General features: G+C 41.0%; 1 protein-coding gene across 1 annotated transcript; it reads right to left on the minus strand.

Moving 5' to 3' along the window:
- Positions 1-445: 445 nt before the first annotated feature.
- Positions 446-17,453, minus strand: LOC104545496 (protein polybromo-1-like; the record flags this gene model as incomplete). The annotated part of the gene is made up of 7 exons (XM_010190652.1): positions 446-516; positions 2,962-3,117; positions 7,038-7,196; positions 10,983-11,184; positions 15,088-15,298; positions 16,486-16,669; positions 17,296-17,453. Coding segments are annotated over 7 exons (1,141 nt in total), but the record flags the coding sequence as incomplete, so codon positions are not given.
- Positions 17,454-17,554: the final 101 nt, after the last annotated feature.

Genomic DNA, 17,554 nt, shown 5'->3' on the forward strand with positions numbered 1-17,554 from the left:
GTCCCTTCCAACTCCTAACATTCTGTGATACAAAACAGGTTCTATCCCCTCATCAACAGTTGAGAAAGCATCCTGTCTGCATCGGCAAAGCAAAGCATGCAAAACCTAAATCATTAGCAGTGTAACACTGTGTTGAAATGTTTTGTCTTAGTTTAGTAGAAGGAAAACAAAACAAAACAAAACACTGTCTTGCTCATACTGCAGAATTTATCCCACTGGGCAGAACCTAATCAGTCTAATAACAATTCAACCAAGAAATACAGATAGACACTTTGAGCACAAGATATTAACTGGTTCTAAATACACTGGTGTACGTTTGGTTTATGTTCTCCATGGGAAAGGCTATGTGCATCCCTACATGTCTTAACTGAGATGTTGTTCAAATGCTACTTTAAACGCTAATTCAGAGCCTTAGAGCCTCATAAATAACGCAGCAATGACTCACCTGCTGTCCAAAAGGACTTCCTCCGGGTGCTGGAGTGCCTACCATGGGGGACACATTTTGGCCTATAACACCTATATTCCAAAACATAAAATGATTAGTCTTATTCCAGAGCAGTGACAAATACCTCTTTGGTCTTCCATAGTAAAAATCTATACTTTGATATCATTGCTCACAGTTAAATAAGCAGATGTACAACATTCAAATATCCCCCAATTAAAAACAAAACAAACCAACCCAAACAAAAAACACTTTAGAAGTTTCTGAATGAATAAAAAAGCCAACATGACAACTACCAATCATTAATATGTGGTCTGTTGAATTAATTTAATTAAACAAATGCAAAGTGAATAATTTTTGGTTTTCAGGTTTTTTTTCATGTTGCTCAGTGACTCCCTGATGAAATCTTTTTGTTTTTAATATACACCTCTGGCTTGACAGGATCTTCCTGGAATCCTTTAAGAAAGGAAATGCTGATTTGCTTTAGCAGCATCGAACATTTCCTTGTGTTCAGTTCTATAAAATGCATTCACAGCAGGAGGAAATCCAAGCCACTGCACAACTTCTGTTAGATCTCACTAATACAAAACACAGCCTGCAGGTTCAGCTTCAGCAGTCTTATATATGAGACCCACGAACATGTGAGATAAATTTCAAACAAATAAAAACTGTTAGTTTTTCTTCAAACGTATCAAAAGGCTTTTCCCTACTGCACAGCGTGCAGCAGATATCACCCATGTCAGTCTTACATTCAAAAGTGTACAAATCTAAATGAAAGTCATGCAGTTCCCAGTACTTTACATACAGATGTTTTGGTCTGAAAACAGGGAAGTTATGTGAGCTGCTGCTTTTCATTCTGTTTATGCCACTTCTCATTTCCATTCAGTGGAAAAGCTGCAAACTAACTAGGGTTTAATTGCATGCAGGTTTCTGTATCAGTGATCAAAAGGTGTGCCACTGTGGATTTTGAATGCATCTTCCACTTGATGACAGTCCCCATTTTAAATGTGTCTGTGCTAACAGCAGTCACGAGTTGGGAAAAGCAGTGATAATACAAGGTGTGGAATATGGCACGGGCATTTTTTTTTTCTTGTTCAAGGTGAAGAGGTCTGGAGGAGGGCACCCTCACCTTTCCAGCACCAGAGCATGGCTTCACCCAGCCCACTTCAGCACCACTCCACGTGCGGTCCTCCCTTCTCAGACATGATTCTTTCCCTCATCCATACCCTCTCACCATACGTACAGCCCGCTTCTCCAATGGGAAAAGCTCTTCACAGAAATGCATTGTCCTGGATTCACCTCCCAGACATTTGCATGTTGCTGATGTGGTAAATGTCACTGCCTCGGTGCGTCACGGGCAGGCTCACAGACACACAGCTGTCTTTTCTACGCCCCCTACGTGGTATTATGGTGAATCCTACACAGCAGCAAAGCTGCAAGCTGCACACCTAATACTGATGGATTTTTTTTTTTAAACAAACAAAAACCCCACCAATTTACATACAGATAAAGTCTTAACAGAGCTTCTGATAAGCACAGTTGCAAGTGGAGTAGTGGGAGGCAAACAAGACCACTTTTGTCCACAGCTTGTTTCACTGCTGAACATATGAGATGCACATCTTTTAAATAGGCACATGAGCCATCAGAGATAAAAACTGAATGAATCAGCAGAAAACAGGAAGAGAGGGCAGAGGAAGATTTTTCCCCGTAGCAGGGACACGTTAATGGTATTATCACTGGAAAAAATGTTTATGATTCATTCAGCCCCACTTTTCATCAAAAGTGTGGTAAAAAAATAGCAAACGTGCAGTAGATATGCTCTCTAAAGTCAATCCAAAATTCGGCCACAATAGTATACCAGGTTCACCTTATCCCCAAATGTTTCCAGTTACTGTCCTGTCAACAAGGTTTAATCTGAATCCGTAAGGCCAGACCGACCCTAATCTTACCTGCCTCTTCTCACTGCCCTCCCTATGGGAGCACCATCCCTATAGCCCCTATGAACACTGTTTTATGATAAAACATGTCAGTGTGCCAGTGGCCAAGGGGTCTTACATGAGCAGGTTCATTTAAGTACAACCTGACTACTGATAAACATTAACATACTGCAAAAGAGTTTGATTTCATTTATAAGCCCACTTCAAATAAGTAAAGGAGGACTGGAAGGATGCCGCTGAAATGACATAAGGATATGAATAGGCTGATTTCAGCTTTTCAGACCTCTGTTAAACTGAAGCACAACTGTCAGGATTTTTGGCTGGAGCAAAACTGCTGGTGGGGCAGTGTCACACTTCTGCAGTAACCTTGCCCTGCTGGTTTACTGGACCTGCTGTTCTGTCAACATTTTGCATCTACCCCATATATTCAGCAGTGCCTTGTCTCGTTGCAGCTAAACGAACCTGCCGTGTTCAGAAACAAAAGCTATGACCAAAACAAGCTGCAGATAATTTCTGTAACAACCGGTTAAATGGCAAGTACATGAAAATGAAATAAACAGCAAATGAGGATGACGTTCTTACCGGGTGGTGGGATGCCTGGGATGCCTGGCATACCTGGCGGAAGTTGGTGGGGTGGGGGCACCCCTGGGTGAAGTGGCTGCATGCTGCCCATGCTAACAATGCCATCAACTGGGCCCTGCAAAGGTGGCAGCACCGGTGGATAGCCACTTATCATGCCTTGAAGGACACAACAAATTTCAAACATGCATCAATAACATGCAGTATGATCTACACAGTAAGACATGCACTATCCACAAACAAACAAAAAAAAGCACCTTTAGTACAGCAAGACGATACTACAATTAGTATCTTGCGAAAATGAACAAAAATTAAAATAAAAAAATAGTTATAAATATGAAACGCTATACTTCTGATGAATTAGTATTTAGTGTATTTGTATGCTTCTCACGGGACAATAAATGCTGAATATTCAGATATGTTAACACAAGGAATAAATCCAGCCACAATTAAATGTTACTAATGCAAGCAATTTGGATACAGCTTAAAGCTCTGCCGTCTGCACACAGATCACAATCACAGCACTGACTGCACAAGCTCCACACACAGCCCTGCTCTGTGGGCTACCTCAGAGACCGAACTCAACCAGAACAGAAAAGAAACCAAAACAAAACCAACTGTATATTTTTCTACAGCACATATGCAAAATTAGCACACAGAAGTCCCACAACATTTTCACACTTAAAACTAACAGCAGTGACACGGGTGGTTTTTATTAAACCATCTCCAGTATAAACTACGGAAGTAACTCAAATTTTAAACCTGACAGCACTGGACGTGCTGGGCTGCAGAGGCTTACACTCACAGCACCAGACCACAGGAAAAGGACTCACACAGAGCCCCTGCGGTCCCTTCGCAGAATTTCACCGAATGTTTTCAAGGTGACTTTATAGGAAAATCAATGTTGCAGTGAAGACAGTATTGTGCTGCTGCTCATAACCTTAGTTTTCTGCATGTGAGGGAAGACAATTTGGAGCTTATTCTTTCCTCAGCTCAGGTTTGTTGCTATCCATGAGGTGAACCTACACAGTGTAACTGCAGTGTGTTTATTGGGTCCTGGAACAAACCTTGCTTGTCCCTCCCCTGTTTTCTAGGCTTTTTAATTTAAATGGATGCACTGTCAGGTAACCAAGAAAAGGTGTTGGAAAGACAACAAAAAGATGACAGAGGACAGAAGCAGGTCTGGAGAGACGAGGTAAGTTTAGAAATGCGAAACTGCTGGCGTTTCTATAGCCTGTTCCAAGAAATCACCTACAGAGTCTTTGCCACGCTCCCAGTAACTTACAAAAGAAACTTTGAGAATGGGATTTCTGGAGTAAGACTGGCCAAAACCTCACACCAGCTCTGAACGAAACCAAAGCTGTCATGAGCTCAGGATTGAAACACATCATGCAGCTCCAAAGTACAAGCCAAACGTGTCACTTTCTCAGGAGGAGTTACAAAGCGGAGAAACCTGAAATTCCAAAAGCTCTACATGGAGCAAACAACGAGAAAAAGAACAGATCTCCCTCAAAGTTTCATTTTCCACGGGACACCTAGATTGACACTTACTAAATAGATCCTAGGTACCTATTTCAAATATCTGGAAGCTCATCTGTACCTCTTTATTAACGTAGCAAAATCCCAACTTCCAATAGAAAAAGTAAAAGAAGAAAACCAACAGAAGCATCTCTACCATAAAGGGCTTTCACTGTAGCTACTGCCAGAGACTTCCAGTGCACCCTGAGCTGCAATAGCATCTCCAATGCATTTACATACATTTCTGAAGTTTCAAAACAAATAGAACAAAATAGAACAAAACCCTTCAATGAAACAAACCTGTATTTATTAATCATGAAGGTTCATTTCTACATTTCCAAGTAAAATACTCACTAACAACTGGCTGGATTAATAAAGCTGTCGTCCAATCTCCGTGAGAAACCAGAGTTTAACTCTTGTTAAACTCATCACAAGGCTGTAAGAGCAGTCACTTTCATACCCCATGTATGAGTTACCACGTTGATTTTAAACTAGTAAACATGGGCAAACTATTTCCAGCTCCTACAGCTGTGATTTATGACATCTTTCAAATTATTTGTCCTTCATTTTTGTACTATAACAGTGTAAGATTAATTAAACTTTTGTAACGCCTAAATTTACAAGAAACTAGAGCACTGTGCACTACGAGAAATGCAACTCAAGGTATCCAGATTTCCTGGACCCATGGGCCATAAAGAAGCTCCATGAACTTCTGCAATGGAGAAGTTCTCTGAACTTGAAAAAAGCAATTAAATTATGGAGGAGGATGCGAAAGAGGTCTCAACAGAATAAGATACTTCTAAGAAAGACTTGTGGAAACTAAAAGATGAAAGTTTTTAAAATGGGCCACAATAGAGTTTAAAAAGATCCACTTGATCATCTGCTTTAAGAGAGTATTTCACAATGCCAGAGCGAAGAGACTTGAATGTCTAACCACTTGAATAAGATGATGGACTTAAAACACAGGTTTGCTTTCGAGAAGGCTGCCTCAGGAAGTTAAGTCAGCATATGTGGTTTGCAGAATTCACTTTTTGGGAGAAGTTTTAAGAAAGTGCTATTAGTAAGAATTACTGCCTACCAAAAATGGTTAAGTGACCGAGTGCCAGAAAGCGAGAACCAAACCAAGAAAACACAACCACGAGAGGATCACTTTTCCACATATTCTAGATTGAAGCAGTTTACTCACAAAAAGGATCAGCACTGAAGAACTCCTTTATTTTTTGTCCCCTTAATATATGCACAGATGTGTACACACATGCAAACACCAATCGCAAACAGTTCAGAGGAAAATTACCAAGAACAAAGTTTACAGAAAAAGCAACTCAATGTATACAAATGCGTTCTAATCGGGAGACCATGAACCAAATAAGAAATGTGCCTTCAGCCTAAACATCCATGCAGCCTATGTACTGAAAAGGGATTTAGAGGCCATGATGAAAAACCCTTCAGGCTGTCAGCTCTAAGTGTGGCCACAGCCTGTGAGATGGAAAAGAAAAAGAAATCTTACAAGAGAATAAATGGAATAATTGGGATGCCTTATGGGAAAGCTAAATTAAAAAACCACCAACCAATCAACCAACCAACAAACCAAACCACCCAAAAAACCCCCAAGAAAACCAAACCAAACCAAACCAAACCAAACCAAACCAAACTAAACAAACCAAAACAACCCAAAAGTCAAACCAAAAAAACCTCCAAATACTCATTTTTACCTACTCAGCAGTATTTTCCCCCTGACTAATGTAATCTAATTATTTTAATTAGAAATGGTGGAAGGAAAACAACCTATCAGGCCATGCCTAACTCATGTTCTCACCGATGCACGGCTGATTCTCATACAAGAACCTGCAGTGGACTACATTGTCTTCAGATCTGATCCTGAAAGTGGTTACTCCAAGCATACTCTCTACGAACACAAGTCAGATTGTGACTGGCAACAAGCACAACACCTAGCAACAGGAACACCACAGAAAAGCTCTCCAAGCTCAGCTCTATTCTGAAAATCACCTGACAAAATGGGCAACGTTGGCTTTCTGTACTTGTTCCTGCAATGGCTCTAGATCCCAGTCTGCTCTGCTTACCGCTGTCTAATCAGTGATTCTGTATGCTTGCTTCTGTAATTGCTTGGATTTAAAACCTTGTTTGAATTCTGATTGCCTTTCACCTTCCTGACAATAAAAAAATTTGCCTCCTACGTTACCTCTTCCACTGACGCTGAACGCAGCAGAAGAATACATAGCTCACTGCCCTTCTGCCGCAGCAGGGCTAAACATGAACGCTGCAACGTAGAGCAAATTAACACAACTGCACACAAACAGAACAGGACTACTGCACAAGGAGGACTCTTTTCCCCTGCGTTCTCAGTAGGCTACTCACTACTGGAGCAAGTAACGTGGGACTACCAGGCTACCGCTGCGGTTACGTGTACTCATTATGATGAAAGACTGAAGAGGTTGAGCTTTTTCTTCCGTAAGAACAAAGTGACCCAAGAGAGTGTTCAGAGTTATGAAGGGGGTTGATATAGTGGATGAGGAAAAATGGTCATAGCTCCTACATTTTACCTGCAACGGGTGTCAACTGCTGATTGAGCATCCCCATTGGTGTTGGTGGCGGCACCACCCCCATAAGAGCCCCGACAGGAGTGCCTGCCCGGGGGGAGGAATTCTGCTGCTGTGCTGCTCGCTCTCTCTCCTGCTGCTCAGCAACTTTAGCTGCCCGCTCTGTAAAAGTATTTTAGATTTTCAGTTCTGTTTTATAACCCAGAATTTCAAAATATTATCTGTTCATTAAAAAGGACTAGTCAAACACTGGCATAGTTTAGTCAAATATAAAGTAGAACAGCTGAATCTTTTTATACAGCATATGATTTGATTTCATGTGGCTGCAGCTAAGACTTTTCGAGAACCTTCATGAAAAATATTCCACAAAGTTTTATCTTTTTCTAAAAAAAATAAATTAAAATAAATAATAAAATAAAAATTTAAAAAAGTCAGAGAACAGATTTGATAATAACACCAGTGTTACCAACGTGAAGCAGCAGTCCAGCACTAGGCCTGGTCCACACTAGGAAAACATGGCAAAACGTTCCCTCTTTTGACACCACTGGCTCAGCTAAACCAGTTACAGCCAAGGCCAGCAGCTCTCACGTAGACCTGCGACCAGCTGCTGCAGGAATTTTTAAGCACCGTGTCTGCCAGATGTGCCCTGAAGTAAGATGCAATGAGCAGACAGCAGTGCCAGCCAGTGGCCCATTTATTCTTGGGCTCCCCATGTATTTTACTACTGATACAGCTGAAAAGTGGTGGCAAAGTCGGGAAGCATTTGCAAAGTTTCCCTAGTGTAGATAGGTCCTTAGTGCTTAGAACATAACAAGCAGCAGCTTGATGAACCAAAAATCTTTTTCTCTGCCTCCTCCTGTTGTTTTCCCCATTTTGATTGCCTTTGAGCTCTTCTTTTTCCTTCTGAAGATGTATAACTCACATTGTGCTGCTCACTGGAGGTCATGTGTGTCCTTTGTAGGATGAATCTGGTCATTATCTCACAATCAAGTTTCTCACTGTGACTGCAAGAACAAAAGATCTACTGCAGGGGAATCTGACCAGAGGATAATTGTACATTAAGGGAAGGGCAAAGGGTCATGGAAAGAAGGAAGAAAGAAAAAGAAACCAAGAAAACAAGCAAATAATAAAAAAAAGAGACTGAATGCCCACTTAAGGTGCTTTGGGGGCATGCAAGTTGCTGATTTGTTTACGCTCAACGCTGTATCTGACCGACACAATGAGGAACAACAAAAAATAAATGAATGCAGCACACATCTCCAGCAAATTTTAATAACAGCGAATATGCATTGTCAGAAGTTCTCTTGCAGCTGTTGAAAGATGAAAACTACCACTAAAACAGCAATCAAGGTCCTGTGTCAAACAAAGGCTAAGAAGAAGTTCATCAAGGAGATTAAGTTATGCATCCTGCACGTTACTCATTTTCTCTAGTATACGACTTCAAGTGTCTACTGTGAGTTTGTCTCCTGCAGAGCCTGTTTGTGCAGCTTCTAGCACTCCTTCAGTACACTGAAAGACCAGTTTCATTTCCAAAGGCATTCTCTCCTTTTCACTGCTGTCATTTCAGGAAGAGATGATGACGCACTGAAACTCCGAAATTTACCACAGGCAACTCGTGTGTGATTGAGCACAAAATACACAAGACATTTAAAGCAGAAGTAGAAAAATAAGATAATTTTCTTCAGAGCAGAGAAAGCATTTGGGGAAAAGATGATGCAGCTGTTCTGACTCTCACCTACTTTTGGACAGCTAAAAAAAAAAATGGTCAGATAAAAGCAGAAGTTCTGGAGACACTGACAGATGAGAAATTACTGTCATGCAGGCAGTTTTATTGGACTTTGGAGTGCTGAGCTTTGAAGAAGGACCTGACATAGGACAGTCCTTGTGCTGTACCTAGTCTCTATCCATGCCACGACTGCCAGGGAACTAAGAGATGAAACAACACTGCCAAAGGGAACTACAGCAGGCGTCTACAAGTTCAGCCTTGAGCATTCCCCTTAATACTCAACACTAGACCCACACCGTTGGGCTAGAACTTGAGATCATTCAAACAACATTTCCAACACATCTCGAGAGACAGGAAAGAGACCTTCTGCTTTGGACAGAGCTTTTCCTTAAAGCAGGCCTTTGCCTCAATCCCATGCATTACTTTATTTTATTTCCAGGAGGTTTCACACTGCAGTCAGCCATGCAGGCATCTCCAATGCAAACTCTTCTTGGCCCAACTACTGCTACAAAAACCAACTATTACCCTGCACGTATACCAAATGAAATTTTCAGTGGGTCAAAATGGATCTAAAATGCAAACTGCTTTTCACCACAACAAGGAAAGGCACCTTCTCCACTGGGATGTCAAACCAGGCCTGTTCCCTGCTCCCAGGTGCACGTCCACACTTGAGAGAGGAGTTTCTCTCCTTTCACACATGGTAAGCAAATACAGTTTGGATGCTTTGTAATCCCACCCCAACACCTCAAAACCAAATAAAAGTAAGTCCAGTTCTGGGCAGACACCAAGCCAGAGAAACTGCAGCCCAAAACATACAAGCTTTGGAAAATGTAAAGTGAGAAAGAGGATTAAAGTGGAAGCACTTAGGCAGTAATTAACACAGTGGACAGACACTGCTGCTACCAGTAGGTTACAGCTGTGCCTTCCTGCAGAAGTGCAAGGTGTCAAGCTGCTCTAAGCTAGGAAGCAATGACATGCTAGCTGTCCTACTGCTGAAGAGTGAGGCTGTAATGAGGGACATGTCCATAAAAAGACACCACGTGCACCTAGAAGGGTGGAAAAGGAAACCACAACAACAGGAAAAAAGTAAAGCCATAGTACTTCCACAAAGAAAGAGCGTTACCGTTTCCCTTCACAGCATTTGCAAAGAAAACCTGCACACAGCCAAGCGGTGCTAAATTACTCTCCAGATGGCAAAGAGGTACTACTGCAAATTTGGAAAGGACTGAGACAGCTGAGGGTGGAAAGTGATAGCATGCAAACTTATAGTTTGAAGATCGAAGCTGCCTTTGAGTTATGAGTACGCAGAAAATCCATCCAATCTCATTTTTAAAAAAGCAAAGGTATAACTGAATTAGGCAGTAACTTTCTAGGGTGTTGAAACTTCCCTATCCGAAGTTGCATTTCTTCCAATAAAATTGTAACAGTTGCTTAAAAAATGGGTTTTATATTGGAACTGTTGACACATTATTAACTAGAGTAGTAACTATGCATGTTCAAAGTATTTGGCTTGGGTAAGGGCCTGCTGTTAAGTATTAATTGTATTTTATTTTAATCAAATAAAGTTGAAGCACAATGACCAATAGTAGGAAAAAAAGAAAGAAATAAAGAAAGGAAGAGCGAGAGAAAGATCTAAAGTATCTCATGCCTATGAAATATTCCTAGGCTTACTCCAGGATATGAAATCTCTCAACAAAATCAGTTACAACAGTTGACTAATACTGAGACTGAACAATAAATCATATTTACGGTATCATAATAGATTCTGTAGCCTTGATTTTATTCTACCAAAGCTTCTTAGGACTCCAAGTACTCTTAAATAACTTTTTCCGGCTCCACTGTAAGCCTTCCTACCTGCTGCTACAGCTCTGAACACCTTCTTGTCCAAAATTCCCCTCAGTGCTCCTTCAAGGAAACTTTCATGAACCATTTTTCCCTGACTTCCAGCCCAGGGACATCATGCTCTTTTACTTCTAATTTGTCCCCATCTTCCTTGTCTTTGTGGCAAAGACATTTAACTTATTAGTTGTACACTACATAACCTAAACATGCTCTTTGCTCTCTTCAGTCACCTCTCAATATGAGCTTCTCTTTAAGGTACATCCAGAGCACAAACATAAATATCTTCTTTTATTAAACCTGTCATCTGAACAACAGCAACGAATGTGTTGAGAAAGAAAAAAAAAAGCAGAAAAGAGTTTAGCGTCTCAGTTTTTATTTACCTTCATATTCTGCTTTCTTTGTTGCTTCCAAGTTTCTCCATTCAGTTCCTACAAGCCTGCTGAGCTCTCCAAAGGAGTAGTCTGGGTGCTGAGCTTTAATCACAGCTCTCATCTCGCTGCTAAATAAGATGTACCCGCTCATGTTGATCTTCCTTTTTGATCCTTCCTTCTTGGTGCTGCCCTTAACAGACTTGGGAGTAGACTGTGAGAAAAAGCAGTTATGACCACGTGTGTACTCAGAGAAGCTTCTCAACACAAAATTCAAAGCCATAAGAACGTCTTAAAAAATATTCCTGCTTTTCTTTTGAACATATTTGCACGTGAACCATCCGACCTTACAGACCCTTAAAAAGGGAGTGCATCTACGGATGCACAAGAGCACATGCACGCACTTATGAAGAGACAATCACAGTGCTTTGGTGCTTTTCAACCCTTCCAGGCATAATGCCACCTTTACAACCAAGGCTTCAAAAAACACTCAGTAAGACAACACAGAATGCTTACTGTTAGCTAAAATAACTCCAAACTGAATGAGAGGACTAGGAAAGGCTGAGTAGCAAGTAAGTGACTATCTGGGAAGCCAGAAGAGAAAGTAACGGTGTTGTGTCACAGATTTCGGCCGTTATGCTGTTCAGAACTATTGCCAACACAAGTTGAGTAAAACATTTTATTTGCCACTGCACATCTGAGGGAAATTCTTCCCCATTTCCTGCTGGGCCTTTGCAACCCCGACCCTCCCTGGCTCCACCTCCAACTCTTCTCATCCCTAGATGCTCTCAATTTTGCCTGCCAGACTTTCCTTTCTCTCTGTTATTCACCTCCCACTACTTAAGTAGCCATTTCTCCCTGAAAGACCTAAAGCCTGGTTTTGCTGATCACTGTTTACCTGCACATCAGGTTCACATCACATGCTGTATGTTGATGGGTAAGAAAAACTCTGCTCCTTTGCTGTTCCCACCATGGATGCTCCTGTTGAGAGCTCCTTGATGTTTCCAGCCATCAAAAAATTTAACCTATTCTGACAACTACTGAGATACCACAGCTAAAACTCCCTTTCTGAAGGCTCCTTCCACCTCTATTAGACACAGGAGACTGTAATTCACCCATACTCTGACCAGTAAGGCCCACAAATGTATTGTCATACCAAAACCCTCAAAAAGCCCCTTCTCATATCCTGAACATTACAAACTTCTCACATCTTGAAAAGTGTAATTGTTTCCAAATACCTGATGGGGAAAAAAAGGAAAGAAAAATACATGTGACTGTTTTCTTCCTATCCTGAAATTCAGGCCACGTTACTGACTCCACTTTGAGCTCTGTGGTTCAACACTCTTCTCTCAGCTGAAAGTAAAACTTCAGAGATACCAAGATGCTTAAAAAGTCTTGCTCATCAATTTAAGACAGGCACTGGATAAACTCAAGCATACCTGCATGTCATTCCACTGTATTGATTTTCAAATGGCCATCTACTCTTAATGTTTTCATTATGAACCCAAAGACAACACTGGTCATTTTGGGGGGTAGTCCAGGTTTGCCTCTAAGACAGAAAAACTGAAGAAAAGTCCACACAGGTTGTGGGATAACACACAGGGCACATACAGCTCATTCTGGCTTCTCAGTCAAGCCCACATTGGCAGATGAAGAATTCTCAGTTCAGAAATAGGAATATCTAATAATATATTTGGCCTCTTACACATCCGTGCTTAGACAGATACAAGTTTATCAGCTGGTTTTGCCTTTACAGTGCTTGCAACACTTCTGATACCAGTAATCGAATGTAAAAGCCTACCCCTCAGTTTGGAAGGGCAAACACTTTGAGAAACTGTAAAAATTCTCAATTTGGCCCTTGTATTTTCCATTCTTTTACATCTCTGATACAAACATTTTTAAATGAACAGAATCTTGTCAGTTTGAGTCTGATAACTGCACGTATTAGACGTGTCAAGAAAAGAAATAAACCAGGACCCCCTTTTATGCCTTTTCTCAGCCATATTGCTAAAGTAAAAAATCATGCTCCACATCTTTCTCTTTTTTAAGCTCTACTTGGTTCACAGCACACTGCAGCAGAAGAGCATCATCTACCTATTTGGCAAGCGCCCCAGTACCATGTATTTGCTTCTCTTGACTCCTTTTATCCTTAGGTGTAGTAAGAGCGTCTTTGTTATAAGAAGAAAAAAAAAGTTTAAAAGTTCTGGGGTTTAATAGTTGTTAAATAAAACTCTACACATTTAGGAGAACATGGAGTAAACATGCCTTTTGCCTAGAAGCTCTCTTGAGAGGACACTGTTCACTAGGGGGATAAACAGAACAGAAAACCTGAAGAAGAAATTTATTCCTGTGCTATGCCGGTTACCTCTCCACCAGAGTTAAACTGTGCTCTCAACACACCTTCACACAGACACAACACACCTCCTCTTTGCAAATCAGCAGCGTGAGGAATCTACCAGGGCACTTGTGCATCATCATTACTTCTTAGCATGCACTGCTAGTGATCCTTTTCAGTTTTTCATTTGAGTTTTTTTTGCTTGTTTGCTTTGGGTTTCTGTTGTTGTTTTAGTTTGGTTTTTTTTACTTCAAGTTCTAGACTTAAGCATTCCCATCTGTCTAAAGATAAATATACACACATGTTGGATATATCCATTGAGCCTGACTTCTCACCAGTTATCCTGAAAGCCCTGCAAGACAGTCACATTACAAGCAATACTAAAAATGCTGACATTAGCTTGAATGCGGTAATGCGATGAGACAGATGAAGTGTTCAATCCAGTTGCAAGCAAACTATTTTGGTTAGGTTAATTTCCAGTTAAAGCAGTTCCTCACCCTGCTTCAATACTCATTACATAAATGCCAGGGTTTGTGTAAGAAACACAAGAGAGGGAAGGGCATCCAGAGTCCCCCACTGAAGTAGCAGCAACGACTCATGCCACATCAAGCAGCACACAACCACACACGATTCCTCATTTTCCTCCTATCCATTCATTCACAAATTAATACTAAAGCTTCTAGGACATCCAGTTCTTCTAACATTTTTAACAAGTTCTTACTTTCAAGTAAGAATGGTAACTCAATACCAAAGAAGTATTTCTTTTTTCTTTGAGGATGATGCCCAGCATTTTCTAAAAATGTAGCAGAACTACAACACCCAAAATGCTAGGGTTTTTCCAAACTGTAAGGAAAAGCTTAAAAACGGGCATTGGGTCATTTGAGAACTACAATTAAACCCTTATATGCCAACTTTATGTTTAATATGGTGAGACCTGGTGAGACCACATCTGGAATATTGTGTCCAGTTCTGGGCCCCTCAGTTCAAGAAGGACAGGAACTGCTGGAGAGAGTCCAGCGTAGGGCTACAAAGATGATCAAGGGAGTGGAGCATCTCCCTTCTGAGGAGCGGCTGAGGGAGCTGGGGCTCTTCAGTTTGCAGAAGAGGAGACTGAGGGGAGACCTCATTCATGTTTATAAATATTTAAAGGGTGAGTGTCACGAGGATGGAGCCAGGCTCTTCTCGGTGATAAACAATGATAGGACAAGGGGTAATGGGCACAAGCTGGAACACAGGAGGTTCCACTTCAATTGGAGAAGAAACTTCTTCTCAGTGAGGGTGCCAGAGCACTGGCCCAGGCTGCCCAGAGAGGCTGTGGAGTCTCCTTCTCTGCAGACATTCAAAACCCGCCTGGACGCCTTCCTGTGCAACCTCATCTGGGTGTTCCTGCTCCGGCAGGGGGATTGGACTGGATGAGCTTTTGAGGTCCCTTCCAATCCCTAACGGTCTGGGATTCTGTAATATAAGGACCTGATATTTCTTAACAAGTGTCATAGAAAACCTGCTAATTAAAAATAACATTAACATAGCATACAAAAATGTACCCTAGAAGATTTTCCCCAGCTGAATGATTTTCTTTAGAAATATTTTCATGGACTCAAATATTATTACCTGGATATCACATTGGATGCATCCAAAACGGTTCTGTGTAATTTTATCCATAGACTCATAAACTCAACTATAAATCTCTGCTGATAAAACGTTACCGTTTCATTGTCTATTTGGGCTGGGGAAAGAATGTGGAATGTAAAGGTTTAAAGGTTTCTCAAGGAAGATCCTTACCTGTGGTGGAGTATAAGGCATTATATCCAGTTCACTAGCTAGCGGGGTCTGAAGCTGAGGCATAGACTGTGTTTCAGTCATATCACCTTCCTCTTCTCCAATCTCTTCCATGTCCTCATCACCTCCTTCCAACTCGGCAAATTTTGCTTCTAGCTGCTGGATCTTCTTTTCCAGTAGTGGAGATGGTTCCTTCTGAGGAACTATGGGTTTTCTGAAAGGTGGAGGAGGAAGACAAAAAGCACATGAGAATAGACTCATACTTTGCACAAGACAGTCTATATTTTTTAAGAGAAAATCAACTTTTCTTCCTTTATCATTGAACAACATGGAAACAATGGTGACTTGGGATGTCCTCGTGCTTCCTTTCAGAACTCTGAGCAGAGATGATTCAGTGTCTATGGCCAGTGTTACAATTCAGTCACTTGTTTGAAGGATTTTTTAATTTTCTTTTTTAATTTTTATGAGTTAGAAGGGGTTTTCGATGCACCAAATACTTCATTTCTGCCATGGAAGTTAACACGACATCTTATTAAGATTTTACATTTTACTGAAGTTAGAACATAATATTTTTGTTAATGTTTACAAACTAGAAAGCTATGATGAGTCCCCATAATGTGCACTTAATTATTTTAATGACATACAAGAGAATTTAACAATCTGATAAAGTAACAACTTTAAGTCAGGAGAAGAAAAAGAAAACATCCACTGGATTAAGACCATGAAAAGACTGATGTTATCTGAACTTCTGTCCAACAGTGTGATTAGTCAAAATTCACCTTCTCCTACAGCAATGACTTTTATTTATGTACTGGGTCTGGCTGGGATGGAGTTCGTTTTCTGCACAGTAGCCTTTATGGTGCTGTGTTTTGGATGTGTGACCACAACAGTGTTGATAACACATCGATGTTGTAGTTATTGCTGAACAGTGTTGGGCTTTTCTTCTTCCCCACTGTCAGCAAGCAGGGTGGGGTTGGGCAAGAAGCTGGGGTGGAAGACAGCCAGGACAGCTAACCCAAACCGACCAAAGGCGTATTCCATACCATATAACAGCATGCTCAGGAATAAAAGCTGGGGGAAAGGAGGAAGAAGGGAACATCTGGGGTTACGGCATTTGTTTACCCAAGTAACCACTACACGTGCTGAGGCCCCACTTTCCAGGAAACAGCTGAATATCTGCCTGGTGATGGAAAGCAGTTAATTAATTCCTTACTTTGCTTTGTTTGTGTGTGCAACTTTGCTTCATTTATTAAACTTCCTTTTTCCCTTCTAATTCTCTTCCCCATCCTGCTACGGGGATGTGAGTGAGTGACTGGGTGAGGGCTTAGCTGCCAACCAGGGTCCGTCCACCACAATACAGAAGAGTGCTCAGGTGACTCCTCGTTCCCATTGTATTTTTACCTAAAATAGTATATTTCGTCATCTACAACTTTTGCAGAGAGCGAAAACCTCTTCAGCCCTTTGAATTTCTTCATTTGTTTGTCACTTTCATTGTAGCGGCTCTCACAAAGGAAAACATCGTTTTCAGAGATTTCTGTTGGTCTGCAGGAGAGGAAGTCTTTGAATGACAGAACTGCACACTTTCCTGCAGAAATGAAAGAGCTGGGTAAGAAGGCAGCCACACAGCAAGTGTGGAACTCAAGCTCTTGCCAGTTTCATAAGTCTGGAAGATTCCCGGGATTTGGTGCAACTACGGAAAATACACCAATCAACTTCCCTGTTAACTAATGCCACTCACGAGACACCCACACAAACTTAATGCAGCTTTTGGACTTTTTAAAGAACAAGAAAACCTGCAAAACAACAAAACTCCAAAATCACTAGTCAGTTAACTGTATTTAGCACAGCGTTGTAACTACAAAACAAAGCACACAGTCACAATCTAATGCACCAACCCGAACTTCAAACTCCTTCTAGACTGACTATCCAGGTAACATATATTGGAATAATTACATTAACAAGTGAGAATAAAGGAATTTTCTGTTCTTTAGCTGCAGACAGTGTTCACTCTGGTGTCATACATGTAATTCCTTTATTGTAAGAGAGCTTCCTTGTAGTGAAAACTCTCACTACAGGTCCCAAAGACAGGAATGCATATTAGAAATGGACTGAATTCAACCAGAATCAAGCCTACACATCGCTATAAATCACTTCAGATTATATAGGAAAACAAAGAGAGTGACCACTGGATTCAAAGTTGTTAATAATTACCCAAAATGCAAGTCATTGGACAGGTCTCCTCCAAGTTACTCAAAAACACTTCCTTCTTGTAGAACATTTTAGTTGGCTCATGTTCAGTTTCTTCAGGATGTATAAAGATTGGACCAAAGAAATATGCGGCTCCATCTCGCACCCACATCTTTTCAATTCTGGAAAGAAAACCAAACCACTGACATAAATGAAAGGTCATCCCTCCTAAATGAGATAGCTGGACACACAAGAGACCAATGGGATGAGGTTTAATATGGCC

The sequence above is a fragment of the Mesitornis unicolor genome, unplaced genomic scaffold (assembly GCF_000695765.1).
Source record: "Mesitornis unicolor isolate BGI_N332 unplaced genomic scaffold, ASM69576v1 scaffold42548, whole genome shotgun sequence".
In the NCBI taxonomy this organism is placed as follows: Eukaryota; Metazoa; Chordata; class Aves; order Mesitornithiformes; family Mesitornithidae; genus Mesitornis; species Mesitornis unicolor.